Here is a 19202-nt window from a genome sequence, read left to right on the forward strand (position 1 = left end):
GAAGTCATAAAAACTTCATTGCTACGTGAGCAAAACATTTTATTTGCTTTCAGCTTAGTTACAAGTACACTCTTGTGAATTATGCCCAGCAAAAGCTTCTTGTGTAAGAAAATTAGCATGTAAAAAAAAAAAAAAAGGTCATTTGATACACAGTGAAATAAATATGAGGTAAATTGTTCAGTTCAGGTCATTTATACATCAGTCTTGTGTTAATAGGTCATAGTATCCCCAGTAGAATGAAGACTCTATTGACCAGTATCGAATTAACAAGTCCAACAGCTGTGTACGTGACAAACTTATACGGCACCTCGATCTCTCGCTTCCTCCTGGCACTGTCGTCACTTTTTGGCACTCTGTACCATGCGTACAACACCTGCAGGCTCAGTGTCTTCACCACCTGCCGAGTTCCCACTAAGGCTACAACTCCCACCACGAAGCGAGCAGCACCCAGTGCCAGGACAGTCAGCGTCAGTGTGGGTAGGGGTACAGGAAGCACCCCCTTGGGCTCAAAAGTCTCCCCCAGCTGCTCATTCACCCAGTATCCCACAGAGCACCCGGCCCCGACCCCGAGAATGGTGGTCGTATCCCCCCGCGTGGGGCTGTAATGGTCCAGCTCTGGGTACGTGTAGCTGAGGAAGAGGAGCAGAGACAACGCCACGACGGGGGAGATGCTGCTCCGGAGCTGGAAGTTGTCGAAGGTTTCCCAGTACGGGTAAGTGAGGAACAAGATGATGGCTGAGATCAAAGCGCCACAGATCACATCCTGAAAGCAGAAGAATGACAACATTTTGAGCTGGAATGCTTAAAGGGACAGTTCACCCCCAAATCAAAAATACATTTGGATTGTTTTGGCGTGAGCTGCCGGGTGTTGGAGATACTGGCCGTAGAGATGTCTGCCTTCTCTTGAATATAATGAAACAAGATGGCACTCAGCTTGTGGTGCTCAAAGCGCTGAAGAAATACATTTAAAAATTCAACAGTATTGTCTCTTTCCAGAAATCATGACCCAGTTACAGACCTTGTTATGAGCAGTAGATCTATTGTCCTACCAAACTACCCCCTTCAACCATATCGCACTGTGGAAGGAAGTGTGCATCTACTCATGGACAATAGGCTTGTGATGGCGTGAGGTATAACGTTAGCTAGCTAGGTAAGCTTGCAGCAGATGCACACTTCCTTCTACACAGTTGACAGGTGTAGTTCAGTAGGAAGAAAATGGTTCCTACATGAAACTGCTCACAACAAGGTGTGTGGATTATTTCGAGTGACCCGGTCATGATAATAATAAGTATTATTATTTAGGGCTGTCAAATGATGGAGGCAGATGAGACGACGCTGCTCGGCCCCGTGAATGGAACATTTACATTTTAAAAAACGCCCAGTGGAACTGTTGATAGGAGCACCGTTCTCTGCGATTTCAGCAGTGAGAAATTTTCATACCATCGAAGTCCCGCAAGCCTGAATATCACCTCAACGTAAAGAATTTAGCAGCGAACCTGAACGTCCGAGCTAGCACAGCCTCTGATGCTAGCACTAGCATTTAGCCTCGTGGAGCCACACTCAACTAGGTGTTCAGACTGAGCAAGTCTACCTGTGAGTAGAGATGTACCGATACCACTTTTTCCTTCCCGATACCAATTCCGATCCCTGAACCTTAGGTATCTGCCGATACCGAGTACTGATCCGATACCAGCACGTAAAATAAAAATGGATGGGATATGAATTGTTCTATGTCTCAACTCCTAAAACTCGATGTAAAATATTAAGAAATAAATACATAATAGTAGAATGAATGCCATAAAACTTTTTTTTTATTATTATTATCCAGTGTTGACACAGGTTAAAGTGCAGCCACACAATTTGGTGTGGTATCGGATCGGTCATAGGCTGTACTCGCTGATACCCGATACCGCATTTTAGGCAGTATCAGAGGCATTTCTGATACTGGTATCAGTATCGGTACAACTCTACCTGTGAGTGACTAACAACCTTGCAAAATGGACTGCAGACCAGTTTGGGTGGTAGAGGACAGGGGGACAATTGTGTCCAAAATGCAGCAGCTTTACCACGACACATTTGTCCAAGTTTGTTTGAATTGAATTTTTTAAAAATACTTCAACAGCAAAAACTGATGTATGCCATTAATTTAGATTAATCATAGAGCATGTAATTAATTAGATATTTTTTAATCACTCTTTTTTTCATCTTTATTTTTTTGAATTTTTATTTTGGTGTTTTGAGTACCACACGCTGAGGGCCATCTAGTTCCATTATACTCAAGAGAAGGCAGACATCGCCATGGCCAATATCTCCCACATTCAGCAACTCATATGAAAGCAATCTAGATTAATAAACAGCACAGAGGAAAAATATGAATTCTTGATCTTGTCTTTCTAACAGTAGCTCAAAATACATTTTTCCCCTTTCCTGCCAAGAGTAGAGGACAAGATCAATACCACTCTCATGGTGCTGATCTGTGTATTTGTTACCTACTGGCTGTTGGCTTTGGTGGACAGATATGAGAGTGGTATTAAACTTCTCATCTAACCCTCAGCAAGAACGTGAATATGCACGTTCCACAAATTTTTTTGTATATGTATGAAAAAATATTCCTCATACAGAAGTTTTTCAGTGATGAGGTCACCCTGACTAATGTGTGCTTAAACATGACTGATTTAATAACTTTTATAGCTTCATATTACAGCGTCGTGATTTTCAAATGAAATGAAGGCAACATAAAGTGTCTCCTGAGTTATGAGTCTTGGATCAAAGCCTCAGCCAGACAGTTTAACCAGACACAGATATGAATTATGAATCCTGCGTTGAGCTTGAATGTTTTATGCTCGAGTATATGAGTGTGAGCGTGCGTGCGTGCATGCGTGCGTGTATGGGGGACTAGCTCACCAAAACTGAGTGCATGCCGGTGTAGAGGCGGCTCAGACACACCAAAGACGACAGTGTCAGTGCGATCAGCAAACCCACCTCGAACTGGAACTGTGACAAAAACAAAACACTGAGATCACTAACCATCGCAGCGTCTGATCTGTGGATACGTCACACACACACAATGACAAACACCACCACCCTGATTAGGGAGATAAAAGATGAAATCTGTGAGAGCAGAATGTCATGTGTCATGTGTCTCAGATTCCTGACATTCCTGAGTGGAAACACAAGAGCAGTTGTTGTTCAGTGCTTCTTTTTAACCTTCCTCCTCTTTTTCCTGTTAGTTTTTGATCAAATCGTCCATTCGTCAATCCTCATAATGGCGACGTGTACCTCCTCTTTCTGCCGCTTATCCACTTTGCCGGGTTGACGTACTGCCTGTCATCAATTCACCGCTCCTTTATTCCTCTACTGTCTCTCCATCCTCTCTCCCCTCCCTCCTTTACCTACGGCGGCAGGTTTTGTTCCCCGCTCCATTTCAATAACAGTGAGAAGAGAGGCCTTGTGTATTCATTCACCTCCTCTGCCCTCCCCTCCTGTGCCCCCCCTCCTCTCTTGCCTTTTTTCCTGTGTCTTTTCCTGTCTTTTGCAGCTGGAAGCCTATTCACTGGTAGTTCATGAAGAGAGGGTTTTTTTTCAATGGCCACAAAGGATGCCGGGGACAGGAGGGGGTCACTCTGTGATTGACTGTCGTGACCTCCGACCTGCTCCGGGAACTGGGCGAGCTGCCCCGAGGCCCTGTGGGTATTCAGGAGCCTCTGCAACAGCCGGCTACTCATCTGAAGCTATGCGTGCTCTTTTCTTTCAGGGGAATCCTTGAGGAATTTCAGGCCACAGTTAAATGCCTTACTGTACACGGGCTGTCTCAAGCTGAGATGATTTCGCTGACCTTGAGGATGACACAGTGAGAAAATTAAGCAAGTAGCTGAAATGCTGTGAGCACAAATCAGGCTGACAGCTGAGGAGGCTGTAAACTACTGACTAAAGTAGTCACTCAGCTCTTCATTTAAACACAGAGCTTGATTAGGACGACCTATGATTGAGCCGCTGAGTGTTTTATTGACTTGGCCGTAGAGTGTGAGAGATAAAGAGAGGAAGAGTCAGGAGGAGGAGATGTGGACTGACAGTCATTGACTCAGTCGAGTCCATCAGAGGACCAAACAGCAGCTCGACGGGTGTGGCTGATGGTGACTGATGGTGACTGCTGGCCCCGCCCCTCCCTGCCCATTGTCCAACAGCCCAGTCAGGACCTGGTGATGGACAGCAGGGCCACTCCCTTCATCCCACTCAGACGCCAGTGAGCTGGCTGCCCTCCGCAGCCTCCCACTGCCTCAAACTCTTTGCCTTCAACACTTTGACTCGAGTGAGCTGGATCGACTGATTTAACACTAACTGGTGCCTCGCTAGTCTTTAAAGGAATTCATCAAATTCAATAGCGATTTAATAGCACTGCTAATGAGACACCTATTGTCACAATTACAGTTCAACAGCCACTTAGCCTGTGCTGGCTCTAATGAGATCTGAGCACATCATTTGCAGGCAGCAGTGGTGGTAATATCATTTTTTTTTATAGTAATGAGTAGTGTGACCGTTAGCTGTCCCAGCTTTGGTAATAATATCACAGTTGCCAATCAAGGAAGTCTGTTCAGTCATTTTCATAACTCTCTAAATATCAGACTGATGTTGTAGCTTTGGTGAGCTGAGGTTCAGGAGAACAGCGGGTTGTCCACTAATCAGAAGATCACCAGTTCGATCCCCAGGTCCTCCAGTCCGAATGTCGAAGTATCCTTAGGCAAGACACTGAATTCAGAATTGAGCTCCAAGTTGAGTGTGTGTAAATGTAACTGAGTAGAAGGTGGCATCCTGTATGATTAGCCTCGGACATCAGTGCATGAATGTGTGTGTGAATGAGTGAAGGTGGCGTGTAGTGTAAGGTGCTTTGAGTAGAGTGAAAACCAGAACGGTGCTTTACAAATGCAAATCCATTTACCATCTACATTTACAATGCTAACATGTAACATGCTTACATTCAATAATGTTATGGTGTGTCTCAAATCACATACTTTCGTCAGTACGCTTCCATGTAGTATACTATGTGCACTACTCATTGGTGTAGTGCCCGAATTTCGACAAGGTAGTGTTGTCTCAAACCAAACACAGCCGTTGTGTACTCACCGGAAATGATGACCGCAAATGAGCTAGTCAGCAAACTAGCATCAGCATTCGCGGTACAAAATCATTACAGACTGCTAAATTAACCTAATAAACATACTGCTGGCCTATAACCGACAACAGTATAGTGGTGCTTGGTGCAAAAAACACATGTATTTGTACAATGCAGCAACGTTCGCGGTCACACAGTCCTCAGCCGCCATTTTCAGTTTGAAAAGTGGTCCCTCCCCTTCTGCTACATAGCCAAGATGGCGACCATTGAGGGAGAGAAGTGTCCATAGTTCCACACTCATCTTCTTGACCGTTTTGAGTGCACCATCCGGGTACTCATAGTGCACTGCATTTTTCCATACTTCTCAGTGTGAACACACTTATGCACTCAAAATATTAAGTGTAAGTACAGAAGTACGCGATTTGGGACAGAGCATTAGTTTAGCTTGTTAGCATGCTAACATTTGCTAATCTACACAGAACACACAGCAGTGGCTGATGGGAATGTCATTCAATCTGCAGGTATTTGGTCAGGAACAAAGGTATTGGAAAATGAGGAAAAGTTAAGGGATCATCAGTATTATGATAATTCCTCATGAGGGGACCATATGAATGTCTCCACCAAATTTTGTGGCAGGCCGTCCAAAAGCTGTCAAGACATTTCACTAAAACAAAAAGTGTCAACTAAAGACTGAAGTCTTGAAAAAATAGTATAATGTTTTGACCCTAAAGCAGACCTTAAGATGTTCCCTGACGGAAACATGTAAGTCTAAACCAAATTTCATGGACACCCAATAGAAGACATTTCACTTAATGTCAACCTAGTGATGACTTTAGAGAAATATCAAGTCAGAGGATCCCCAAAGTCATTAGGCTTCATCCTCTGGGCACCATATATGGATATGGTGCAGGCCATTTGTAATGGGAAGTCGGAATTTCCCAATTCCCAATTGGAAGTCTCAACTGGAATGCCCCCCTTTAAGTCAAATTTCTGACTCAGAAAGTCGGAGAAACCTCACAAACATGACCTTGAATTCCAAGATTGGTGCTCAGTGCATCAGCAGTAGTGTAAGCTGTGGTATTCTACTGTTTATTAGCACTTCTGTCTTATTTGTGTCTCCTTAAAATAGCTGTACACACAGTACCATGCAACTTCTCTCTGTAGACATGTTGCTACAGTGCTGTGATTAATTGGTATTGCTAACAATGGACGACCTAGCTGCAAGTGGCATTGTAAACAACATCTTGGTTTTCCGACTTATTGCACTGGAACACAGTCAGTTCGGGTGTGACATCATTCCCAGCTCCGACTTCCGACACACATGGAAGGCAGCATGAGACGTTGGTCATGTGAGACGGTTATATATGGAGGGGATTCCCTGCTCAAGACTGGTCTTTGACTGTGGATATCAACAGTCTTTTTGATCACTCTACTCGTGATGAATGACGACTCTAACACCTTCACAGTCGATGCTGCGGCCTGTTTTGGACCCCAGCCAGATCCATTTGCTGATGAAGACCATGAGATGCGGCTGAAACCATCTCACAGAGCATAATATATTCGTTAAACATATCATTTACTAAGCAATATCATATTTGTGACTAAGTACTGTATCTCACAACTGCCAAAAGAACCTTTGAGCTGGTTCCCTTTGAAACCTGGAGTGACATCACTTTCCTTGTGCTGCTTTCAGGCACCTTTTGCAAGTATTTAAACCATGGAACACGAGCAAATTGGTGCAATTTCTTTCAAAAACATGGGGAAAAAGGCAACTTGGTAAGAAATATCCCACAAATTGCAGTGATTTAGAAAATTATTTTTTTTTAAAAATGGGGAAAAAGAAAAAAGCTAGAAAAAAACATAAAAAAAAAATCGTGATACAGAATTATAATTTTTTTAGCACTTTTCTTAGGTAATTTAAGTTTTCTTTTCTTTTTTCTTTTTTTTTTTTTTACTAATTTTCTTGTTTTAATTTTTCCTTTTTACTAATTTCTTGCTATTTTTGGGTCATTTCTTCTTTCATCACGCATTGCCTTCTTTCCATGTTGAAGCCACTTTGCTCAGATTTCAAATGCTTAATCGGAGCCATCAGCGATGCCCACCTGAATCCTGGACTGAGCGCTCAGTAAAACCGTGAAGGAGATGGCGGTGGCGGCCATGGCGTGGGTGGAGGGCAGCCCGTACTCGGCATCAACGCGCATCTCCAGCTTGACCACGGGGGGTGAGAGGGGGCGAGGCAGCTTCAGCACATCCTTCATCAACTGGCCGATGTACATCACCAGCTGTGGGAGGAGAGAGGACAAGTGTCTCTGGATGCAGGGTTGAATATCTTCTATTATATTTCTATTTTTAATGTTTTATAAATGTTTGCTTTCATCAAAATGCTACAGTTTAATCAGATTTCACACTGATTTGATTGAACTCTGATTAAGTTGTAGTGCTTGTAAGAACCGTGATGTTATCTTTCCTTATTTAACCCTTTGAAACCTGGAGCGACATCAGTTTTCTTGTGCTGCTTTCAGAGATCTTTCACAAGTATTTAAACCATTTAACACGAGCAAATTGGTGCAATTTCTTTCAAAAACATGGGGAAAAAAGGCAACTTGGTAAAAAATATCCCACAAACTGAAAAACAAATTGGAACATTATAATTAAAAAATATGGAAAAAAAGAAAAAAGCTTGAGAAAAACTAACAAAACAATTATGTCACAGAATTATAATTTTTTGAGCATTTTCTTAAGCCATTCCCTTGTTAGTTTGTTTTTAACTTCTGTCCTTCTTTCTTTCTTTTTTCACAAATTTCTATTTTTTATTTTTCCAAAGTCTTGTAAATTTTTGGGTCATTTATTTTTTTGTTGCTCATTGCCTTCTTCCCAATTTTTTTTTGTTGAAAGAAATCAAGCCAATTTGCTTTGGTTTCAAAGGGTTAAGGAATGCACAAAATGTAAAGTGTATTTTTGGCATCATGGAACAGATTTATCATCTATACTTGGCATGAATAAGTTGACAGCACCATTGCAGTTAAATAGCAGAAAGGAGTGCACAGTGCCGCAGTGTGCTGGCCACAAAAGCAGAAATTAGAGATGGAGGAAGATGATAATAAAATAATGAGTAGAGGAAGTAAAATCCTGATCAGGGTATGGGCTAAAACTAACCACACAGCCTTATAAATAAGTAATCACCATTCCCACTCCACAAAAAAAGGAACTGTACGAGAGTGGAGACCCACCCTGGTATAAAGTGCAGATGCTGCAGTCACACAGAAACAAAATCTATTGTAAGAAACTGAGAATTGAAGAAGGCAGTGTGTGCTGACACAGCGTCTTCAGCCGGCGGGGTCAGACAGAGGGCTCTTGACAGAATGACACACTCTGTGCAAGGTGTGTGTGTGTGTGTGTGTGTGTGTGTGTGTGTGTGTGTGTGTGTAGTGGTGGTGTAAAGGTATTGGTGTGTGTGTGTGTGTCCTGCCAAATGTGCTGCCTATTCTCTTTCATGAGATCCCCAGCGGCCCTCAGAGGGGCAGCCTGCTCCAGCTCCAGGTTTATTTAAAGCTCTGCCTTGTATATTTAATGAATGGCTGTCTTAGCGAGGAGCAGGGAGGCAGCGCACAGAGAGCGAACAGGACACTAATGTGTGTGTTTAAGGGAGAGAATAGAGAGGTTGTTATTACCATCTCTGCTGACACTGTAATCAGGAAATGCTTGTTACCATGGCAAATGAGATATAGAAGTATGTCTGCTGACCTGCTGTTAGTGCAGCAACTTGTGGGCACATAAAGGTACACCGATAGAGAGGGAGAGACAGGGGAGATTATGGAGTACACAAAGTGGCCAAAAATATGTGAACACCAGAACATTATCTCTCATTTTAAAACCGTGGGAATTCATAGGCTGCCATAACTTTGAAAAGATGTCGCTGAAAAGTGGAAGCAGAGATTTATGAAACTGGCTGCAGGAATTTGCTCCTGGTCCCTCTTAAGCCTAGCTCACATTACACGATTTTCACCACGGTTTTGACGTCACAGAGGATCTTGACAGCCACCTTGGGTCGGAGGTGAGTCGGCAGATAGTCTGCCACGACGGGTCCTCATGTGTGAACAAGCCTACGAGCGAGTCGCCCCCTCATCTGTGACTGGGACTGGATATCTGGCATGCTAGAAAACTGGAGAAGTGTGACACGACTGACAAAGAGCATCAGCCAATGAGAGGCGGGATACATCCCACATCAGCACGCAGGAGGCTGAAAGAAATGGGAGGAGGACAAGCCGCAGGGTTGCCAGGTCTGCTAATTAGCCGCGACTTTGGGCTTGTTTCTAAAGTGGAGTTGCTTATTTGGGCTTGCTCTCTAAACATCACCTTCCTCTATATATATCCGTCTAATAAGTTATTTAAATGCATGATAGTTGCTTCTTTTGGGCTTGTTTCCATAGCCCTGCTTGCTTGTTTCTCTCCCAAGATCTGGCAACACTGACAACCTGGCAAGCAACAACAACAATGGCGGCGTCCACAGGATTACAGGGAGCGCGTTGTGTTTGGACCCAGGCCCTGGAGGCAGATCTGATTCAACACTGAAGAATATCCATGCCTTATGATGTGTCGTCTCCAAGTTTGGTGACGTCACTGCGTTATCTGGGGCTCTGTCGGCGAGGGCTTGGTGGAGAAATCTTGTGGTGTGCACACACAGGTCGTAACGCAGTTGGCGAGACTCCCGCTGACAGAAACACACATCGCCAGGTATGAACACTGAAAAGATTACGATAGTCTCCGCGACGCAAAATCAGGGTGAAAATCTTGTAATGTGAACTAGACTTTAGTCTTACGTCGGGGCAATACAAGTATTGGCTGATTCCGTAATAAAGCCTGCCTAACTGTTTAGTGTCTCAGCTCATCCCAAAGGTGGTGGATGGGGTTGAGGTCACGATTTAGGGCTCGCTGGTCAATTCTTTCAAAACAAACCGATGAAAACACGCCTTTATTAACCTGGCTTTGAGCACGTGGACATTTACCACTCCACTATCACCGTAACTACAGATTTTGAATCTATTCTGTTACCTTTTCATCATGTTTATTGGCTCAGATGCACTGCTCTCAGAGTGTTACATTGTTTCATAGGAATCTTTTTTTGTTGTTTTTGTGGTCTTATTATCGGCTTGTCAGTCATCTTTGAAGCTCTCAAACTACACTAACCTGTATGAAAGATGCTAAACAAATAAAATTTGAAATGGTTTGATAGAATGTCACACTTAAATGGGGAGAGGGTCTAACTGGCTCTGTCCGAGGTTCAAATATACACCTAGCCAAGCTACCATCAATAGCGACCATCAATTTTTTATTCACTCAACCCAGAATTTAAAGAATAACACAAAACTATGCTGTACACTATGCTGTGCAATCGATAAAGTGCAGATGTTCCTCTTTTTGTTTGCTAATTAACTGGTTTTAGCAAGTGTCTTGTTGAAGATGATGTCACAGCTGTTACATGCAACGTCGCCATGGCGATTAGCTAAAGGGGGTACTCTCCGCAATAGAGTGAGTTGAGATGAGTCGAGTTAAACAATGAATGAGAGGTATAAGCGTCTCGCTATGCTAACAACTCTGTGTGGCTGTAATTACAAGTGCTTTGAGCTAAATGCTAATGTCAGCTTGCTAACATGCACAAAATCTAGACAGTAATTATAATATATATACTGGGGGGACATAACCTCCCCAATATCCATATGTGCCCCCCAAATATATTGATGAAAAATACATAAAGAAAAAACGCTATGCCGCCACGACAGACAAACACTCACCACCGTAATCATAATCATAATCATAATCATAAATTAACTTGACACGTTGCCATTATTATTACTGTTGGTTCAAACACCATATTGTCTCCCTATTTCATTATGTTCAAATGTATTTAAGTGGAAATTGGAATGTAAAATGAATCATATGTATGCTAGAACACTGTCGACAGTTTTTGTAGCATGTTAGCATGTCATTATAAACGTCATAAAAAAGTGATAGCATGTGCACTTTTCCTGTGCGGCTCTCAGTCATATGCTGGCTCCCTAAAAGAGCATACAAACTCTGTGAACCCCTAATCTAAGATTTTTGTTCCGAATGCTCTAAAATGGCTGTAAAGTTCCTTAAAAATTCTCCCAGAAATCCCCACCGAGGGTCTCACAGTAAAGACAAGACTCTGGGATGTTGTGCTCAGCCAAGAAATAGCCAGGACACAGCACGCAACTTCTGGTAAAAACTGCAAATTGGCATTTTTACTTTCAGTCTGTTCACAGATTAAAGAAACAAGTTAAAGTGTGTTAATGACTGAGCTTTAGAGGTTGTGGTAGGCATACTTTTTTCATCTTTGGATAGAGTCAGGCTGGCAGTTTTCTGCTGCCTACAGTGTTTGTGCTAAGGCAGGCTAACAGCCTCGAGCTCCATAGTCTGAATAGCCCCAGACCAAAAGTATGTGGACACTCCTGTCTGCATACTTTTGGCCAAAAGACAGAGAATACGCTCAGTAAGCATAACTCAGGGAGATAATGAGACTGAACCCTCCAACACTAATGGCTTGTTATTTCCCATAGCTAAACCTTTCTTTCCCATCTGTCCTCGTCCTCCGGTCATGCATGAACATAAACTTTATTATTCCAATATTTGCATCTACCTACACTGTACCTACACACTCGCACCCAGAGCGAATATTTGGTACAATGAAGTGGACAATAAACAGTGGACAGACAATGGTGAACCCATTCAACACGTCTGACCCCATCCATTCACCACGACTGTGTATTCATACAACGAGCCATACTGTGTGCGCACCATCCACTGTGCCCCCCGCCCCTCTGCCTTCACACAATGAATCTGCCTACCAGTTCAAGTGCTTGCATGATATGATACCCTCGCCCCACCCCGTGCACTCACCATCAACACAAACATGATATTCAGCTGCCTCACGGGCCAGCGTCTCATTGGTGCCTTTGTATGAGCGACATCAAATGACTGAGCCAGGCGCAGTCTGGTCACATTAAGGGAAGAGTTAAAGACAGGTCAAGACACACATGCAGACAGATAGCTGTGCGTGAGTGTGTGTTTCCTCGTGAATAAGTGTATTGATCGAGGCCAGTGCTGCTTTGGACTTTGATCTGTCAACATAGAGTGTGTGTGGGACTGTGTGTGTGTGTGGGGAAGAGAGGCTAGTGCAGAGGTCACTGTTTGTGTGGAGAAAATGGAGAAATGGAAGATGCAGAGCAGCCCAGTGACCACCAATGTACTGGGAACTACACAGTTGTGCTAACAGAATTATATTTCTGAAAGCTTCTCTCAACACTGGTGCTAATGAATTTCACTCTTAGGGTCAATTCTAAGTGATATAAAAATCATCTGTGTACACAAAACAGCAACATATCTGAGAATGACACATTCTGCTTCATAAAGATCTTCGTCTTTAACATAAAAGCTACCAGAAGTTTAACGTTACCGACTGTGAAACTCATCAAGAGCACATAATAGAGGTCCATTTACACAATGGGTATTTTGGGAGTGATGCCGCTGCCTGCTCTCTTGAACTTATTTTCTGCAGATATGTAATAGTTCCTCCGTAATATGACTGTGGAGCCAATATGCCAAATCCCTACAGCGTGGCTCCTGCAATTTACTGAGATCGCCTTAATGAGGCAGGAGAATTTCTTCTGGGGCCAATTTTAAAGTTTTGCTCGGCCTTTACTGGCCTGCTCGCTGACATACAATCCTCTGGTGTTCCTTTAGAAACTTTTATATATGTGCTTTTTGGAATGTGGCTTTTCCAGAGTTTTGTGCAGTTATTGTTTTTTGCTGAGTGGGTCTGCAAGTCTCCACTGATGCAAAGAATAACCTCATTAACTGCAAATTGTTTTTAAGCACTCTGAATATGTAGAGCAACAAGTCTAAGTCTACTGCAATGGTAGATTTTCACCCAAAAATCAGGGACTCCTAAAGTAACAGTCAGGGTGCAGAAAGACAATACGATGAAAGGAGCAAAGAGGCGATGGGCAAACGTCATCAAAGCATCGAATAAACCTGCTGTATCGGCTCAGTTTTAAAGCTACAGTGAAGACACAGTTATCATATTAAACTCGAGGATCTAAGGCCTGCACTGGTACCAACCACGTTATGCTATCTTGTCGTGTCTGTTTGGGAAGTACAGAGCATAACAGTGGATAAATGAGACTTGGATTATGATGCACAAGTTGTGTGACTCCTATGACTTCAGTTCATCAAGAATTTTCGGATTCTCTGTCTCTGCATGCGAGAAAATCCATCCATCCATTTTTGTCCATTTATCCAGGGCAGGGTCAAGGGGCACCAGGCCAAGCAAAGCACCCCAGACGTCCCTCTTCCCAGCAACACTTTCCAGCTCCTCCTAGGGGACCCCGAGTTCCCAGGCCAGATTAGATATGTAATCCCTCCAGCATGTTCTGGGTCTGCCCCGGGGCCTCCTACGAGTTGGACGTGCCTGTAGGATACTGATCAGATGTCTGAACCACCTCAACTGACCCCTTTCGACATGAAGGAGCAGCAGCTCCACTCCAAGCTCCCTCCGGATGTCTGAGCTCCTCACCCTATCTCTAAGGCTGAGCCCAGACACCCCACGGAGGAAACTCATTTCGGCCACTTGTATCCGCGATCTCATTCTTTTGGTCACTACCCAGAGCTCATGACCATAGGTGAGGGTTGGGACGTAGATGGAGCAGTAAATCGAAAGCTTCGCCTTTCAGCTCAGCTCCCTGAAGCAGCCGCTTCAGTATAAAAGAATCTGCCTCAGACTTTTATCTTAAAACAATATGGGTGGCACCCTGCTGCTAAGGCACTGACAAAACTTTAGATTTGTAAATGGTTTGTAAGGCGGGTGATGACTTAACCTGCCTCTTCAATAGCTTCCATTTTAGTGGACAGTTAGGGATAAAATGCACATGTAATGACGGTGATTAGTAGACTGACTGAATGTGGAAAAACTGAGACATACTGTTGAATTTGCACATATTGTTTTGAGGACATCGCAGGCTGTTCAGCATTTTACAGAATGAAAATCTTTGCACTAAAAAAAGGTGGAAAAACTTTGAAGGGGTTGGTATTTATGGGTTATTATGCAGTGGTTTTATTTGTCTGGCCCACTTGGGATCAAATTGTGCTGTATGTGGCCCCTGAACTACAATGAGTTTGACACAGACGTGAGTTTGGCTGATCCTGTACCAAGGCCGTGTAGCTGAAAAAATTGTCTTCTGAGAGTTAAGAGTTTTTGTCATTGAGTGTGACCATCGTCTGCCATCGTCAAAACTTTACATGCAGTTCTCCATGTCATGGTGTGTGCCCTCTATGCTGTAAGTGGATTTTTGATATTCCAAACAGCACAGTAGGTGTGTGATTTGCATAACACTATGCTACAATAATACCATACAACACGGCAATGTAATTCATGACCATATGGTTAATGACAGTTATTGTTTTCTAAGTCAACCAAAGTCACCCTGCAAGTAAAGCCAACACAGAGTACTGAAGGACACCGGGGTCCATGTGTGTATAATGAGTGTGTGTGTCCGTTATGGGCCTGCAATGTGTGTGCTCATGCATACAAGTCTTAATTTGCATGGGTGCACTTCAAACATTGGCGTGAGTTGCCAGATTTGTGTGTGAGACAGAGACAGAGGAGAGAGAGAGAGTGCACAGCCCTCCATGAACCTTAGATAACTCCACCAGCACAATGGCAGGGTGCTGTTAGAAGTGCGGGGTGAAGCGCCCCGAGGGCTGACAGACCAAATGTTCGGTCCAGAGAGAGAAAGCTCACAGTGCTGATGAGGCCAATAAAACACTCTGCTGGTAGACTAGGGGGAGGAGAACACAGAGTAAAGCTGGTAATGCCTAACTAGAGGGAGGGCAGTGAGTGTGTTTAGCAGGCGAGGCGGGGAGTGCGAGCATGTGTGTGTTGGTGTTTATGTGAGTTTGAAAGGAGTTCACACAAGGGCCTGGTGCAGCCAGGATGCCAGAAGAATGGTGTCTCTTCCCCTGAGGGGCCAAACAAGGGGTTCAGACGCAGGGCACCCACCAAGCGCTCGGGGCGGGGACACAAAGGGCACAAAAACACACTGCCTATCACACACAGTACAAGAGTGAGGGTGACTGTGTGTCCCTCAGAGTGTCAAATACACTCCCTCTGGGATCACATCTGACATGTTTTCAGGGTCTCTTGTAATGTGCTGGAGTCCGTCAGAACAAAAATCTAAAGGGGAGATCCTTGACTTTTTTTTCCCACTTATGTGTCCACATGTGTGGCCTCTCACCATGTCAAGGGCCCCCGGTCAGGCTGGCCCCACTGGCCCCCAGGCCTGGGGATATATGAACACGATGGTGTCAGAGACAGGTCACTGGAGGGGGGAGAAGGATGAAAGGAGGTTGAAAGGTGAAGAGGGAGAGATGAAGAGCAGAGAGAAGAGGGGTGGCATTGTGGCACCAACGGACATCAGACTGAAGACGACTGAAGTGCACAGACACATTTTCTCTCCAGCTGTGACTTACGGTCCACATGTTGATGAGGCGTCGGCACAGGAACGGGTCCAGGTTCCAGTGTATGCATGGCAGGCAGGTGATGTAGAAGATTTCATGGCCTAGGCCTGCAGAGAGCAGGAAGAGGAAGTGCAACAGGTGGTTCCTCACCTCGTACTGAGGCCTGCTGCAGCCCTGCAGAGTAAACAAAATTTAACCACATTTTCAAAACTAAAATGCAATTCATGTGCTATCCATCCACTACTGTTATGCAAATGTTGGGCTTTGGTTCACCGAGAAAAGTAGTCGGCCAGGTGCCAACATATACTGCAGAAGAAGAGTGCCAGTCAAACATTAAACGAAGGGAAACAATGGCTGTTTCATACCAAGAGAGCACAGTGGCCAATGGAAATAGAGGGTTTTGAACAACTTATATTACAGCTATGTGCTCTTGGAAGAATTCTGGTAACAGTCCTGTGTAGATATGTGCGTTAAAAGCCATCCAGAGACAACAAAGACGGCGTGCAGTGGCTGCAATGCAATGTGCATCATCACTTATTTGCAGAGGCTGTTCCCATAGCACTTACTCGTTTTTACCTTTTAATAATACACCAACATTTCCAGCTCCCGAGAGTGCATATTTTTTCGCGATAACTCAAGATTTTTTTTGTATTTTTGAGCTTTTCCCTCAGGTTTTTGTGAGAGCAAACGGAAAATGCACATAAGAAGAGGTGGCTGGAAATGCACCTACAGATCAACCACAAAATATGATGGCACCAGGCGCTTGAAGACGCCTCCTGGAGCGGTATCAGATCAGTTTACATCTGCCAGCCAACACTGCAGTCACACTATGTTGTGTCCTATGTTGGCTACACGCCTCTCACCTTTTTCACAGCTTCTTTATATTACATTTTATCGTTTACAGCAGCAGCAAGCACTGGATTTTTCTATTCAAATGTGCAAAGCTGCACATGAACAAATACCAAGCACAATTTAGTACTGGCATTCCATGGCTAGGTGACCCACAAGAGACAAATTCAAAATGAGTGCCGAGACTTTAAGGCCTTGTTCAGACTGCCAGCCCAGATCCGTTTTTTGGCATATCCAGGTCGTATCCAGATCGACTGGAGAGAGTCTGGACAGCAAAGAACCACATGAAATTTGATTTTTGCAAATCAGATCTGAACCATATTAGGGGGTGGTTTGAAATGCGATTCCAATCGGACATCCACGGATGTGACTCTGTCCAGCTGTTCTGAACACTCCAATCGGATTTCAAATTGTCTTTAAACATGACACATGATGACATCAAATCCAGAGTGACAGAAGTGCTGGGTGGAAGCATGCTGCTACTAGCTGAGGACAACATTGAGAACAACAGTCCGTGAACAGACGCCAAATAAAATTCAGTACAACTTGATGGCACAACTGCATGGAGGGTAAAATGATGTAACTCCATCTGTAATGTTTCTGTGTTGGAAAGCTGTGTCACCAGTGCTGCTGTGTAGTCACTGATGCCTGTGTTGTTTCACCCCATGATGATATCAGGACACACAAATCTGATCACTTGCAAATAACAGTGTGAACAATCTGTCCTCAAATCAACTCTGACATGCCTGCGGAATGTGGCCTCTGTCTCATACTGTATGCATCAAGCTCCAAAATGCTGGATCCTTCATTTCCCATAACACAACAGGCATCTTTCATGAGACCTGAAGCTTGACAAAGATATTCCAGAGCAACTGAGTTCATTACCCAACAGCTGTTACAGGCTGAGTTGTCATGATGACTCCTGGTGGATTTATTAATACAAAACAATGTCCCTTCTGAACACCCCTCTGTGGAGGAGCTCCATTGACTGCACATTATCTCAGGGTCCTGACTCCCTAAGCCAGAAAACACCTTGACTGTGTTTGTCTCCACTTTGTCAACAGCCTAAATAAGTTGTTTGCGTAAGAAAAGGGAGACAGAGAAGAATGCAAACATCCCACACAGTAAGTCATTGTGCAGATGAGGATCTGGTGGCGGACAGACACCCAGACAAACTAGAAAAGCCAGTCACTGTTTGGTTTGCATGATCTTTAACACATCTAAATGTTCCTTTAAGCGCATTATTAACTCCTATAAACCTTCACAGCAGTGTTCTATAGTAATGTGAAGCAGAGCTGTGACACCACAAGTCAGTTTAAGCCTTTGATATTATCTAAACGATGGGGGAATCAAATGCACTTGTCACTAAACTTACACCATTCTGCTTGTATTGATAGTTTGAGTTCTTATCCTGGTGGTCCCATCTTCCCTTCAGCTGTCCACGTGGTTCCTCTGCGTGAACTGGGGTTCCAGCCGGAGCGCGCGTCCTCTCTTTGCTGTGATGCGCGGCGTCGACTAGGAAGAGTCCGCAGCGTCTCTGGAACTGGGCCACGAGCTCCGAGTCGTGGAGGTACGCCAGGAGCTCCAGCATGTTAGGTGGAAGAGGAGCAGGCTGATGTGGATTCTCTGAGCAGGAGAAGTAACTGAAGGGGGAAATTTGCGCGGCCAGGGCGCACAGCTCCGGATAGGTGCGGCTGCAGGTGTGCGCCACAGGTTTGCGCAGTGGGGCGTGGCTACAGGTGGGCTGAACAGGTTGTCTGCAGGAGTAGAAAGTTGTCCGACCTTTATACTGGGATGGTGTTATCACAGTAGAGCAAGAGGAAGGATGATTTAAACAGTGATGGCAGGGTGGAGTATGTTTACATTGCTGATGAATGTATAGGCTATAAAGTAAGAAGGCAGTTCATTGGTCCAAAACCAGGCTGATATTGGTTTCAGTTGTTAAACATGAGATATGACTGATCATATATATCCAGAGAAGAGAGCAGAGTGCAGCTTTTATCTGCACCCATCACTCTGCATATGTATTTGCAGTAAATAATCAGATCTATGAACATTTTGGACACAAAGCACACATGTGGTTTAGGGGAAATAAGATTACATTATTAAAAGATGATTCACCATCACTATGGTAATGCTTTCACATTGAACGTCAGTGTCGTTCCTGCTGTGACAGAGAGCTGTTCATGCAGGAAGTGTTTGCTAATTTCCAAAGAAATTACAAATCAGCAACATTTTGAGGACCTGAAAGTGGAGTCTGGGACACTCAGCATGTCCTGAAAGTTTCTTGTCTCTGATCTATGAGATGTATATCTAGGAATGAGACTGTCATGACACATCCATTTGGATCAATATATCCATGACATGATCGACGATCCGATATCATCGAAAGTGAAAACACTGAATAATATTGTCACCCTTAAGAGCAGCCAAAAAAACACAATTAGGGTGTTTACTGATGTCGTCCTGTATCAACAGGCCTCTGACTTAAACTGAAATCATGTCATGGCAGACTTTGCGACATCAGCAAAGTGGACTCAGGTCACATGACTTGGACTTGAGTCAGACTTGAGTCACAAATTTGATGACTTTAGACTCGACTTGACAAAATCAAGAAAGACTGCAGCACTGCTTTTTATCTGAGTTCAGTCGCACATGTTCTAACAAAGTTATTTACAAATCAATGCAGTTGTTAAAAAACATTCATGAT

The 19202-nt window shown here is 43.9% G+C and overlaps 1 protein-coding gene across 3 annotated transcripts; it reads right to left on the minus strand.

The window, feature by feature from the left end:
• Window positions 1-66: 66 nt before the first annotated feature.
• On the minus strand, window positions 67-18199 carry sgpp2 (sphingosine-1-phosphate phosphatase 2). 3 transcript variants are annotated; one of them, XM_049575503.1, is made up of 5 exons: window positions 17868-18199; window positions 15656-15817; window positions 7213-7392; window positions 2905-2994; window positions 67-763 (listed from the first exon to the last, which is right to left on the minus strand). In XM_049575503.1, exons 1-5 carry the CDS (start codon window positions 18081-18083, stop codon window positions 218-220), a joined length of 1194 nt encoding a protein of 397 aa, XP_049431460.1. In that variant the 5' UTR covers window positions 18084-18199; the 3' UTR covers window positions 67-217. The 3 variants fall into 3 exon arrangements, with proteins under 3 accessions (XP_049431460.1, XP_049431462.1, XP_049431461.1); XM_049575505.1 differs by lacking the exon at window positions 7213-7392; XM_049575504.1 differs by lacking the exon at window positions 2905-2994.
• Window positions 18200-19202: the final 1003 nt, after the last annotated feature.

This window comes from Epinephelus fuscoguttatus, linkage group LG5, assembly GCF_011397635.1.
Source record: "Epinephelus fuscoguttatus linkage group LG5, E.fuscoguttatus.final_Chr_v1".
Lineage (NCBI taxonomy): Eukaryota > Metazoa > Chordata > Actinopteri > Perciformes > Serranidae > Epinephelus > Epinephelus fuscoguttatus.

Bases quoted from the DNA above. Each gene is read 5' to 3' on its own strand.
- sgpp2 (XM_049575503.1), bottom strand. From the start codon at position 18,083: ATGCTGGAGCTCCTGGCGTACCTCCACGACTCGGAGCTCGTGGCCCAG. The intron at 15,818-17,867 runs GTAAGTTTAGTG...TTTACTCTGCAG, and splicing joins ATCAATACAAGCAGAATGGT to GGCTGCAGCAGGCCTCAGTA. The intron at 7,393-15,655 runs GTAAGTCACAGC...CTCCTCCCACAG, and splicing joins GCCTCATCAACATGTGGACC to CTGGTGATGTACATCGGCCA.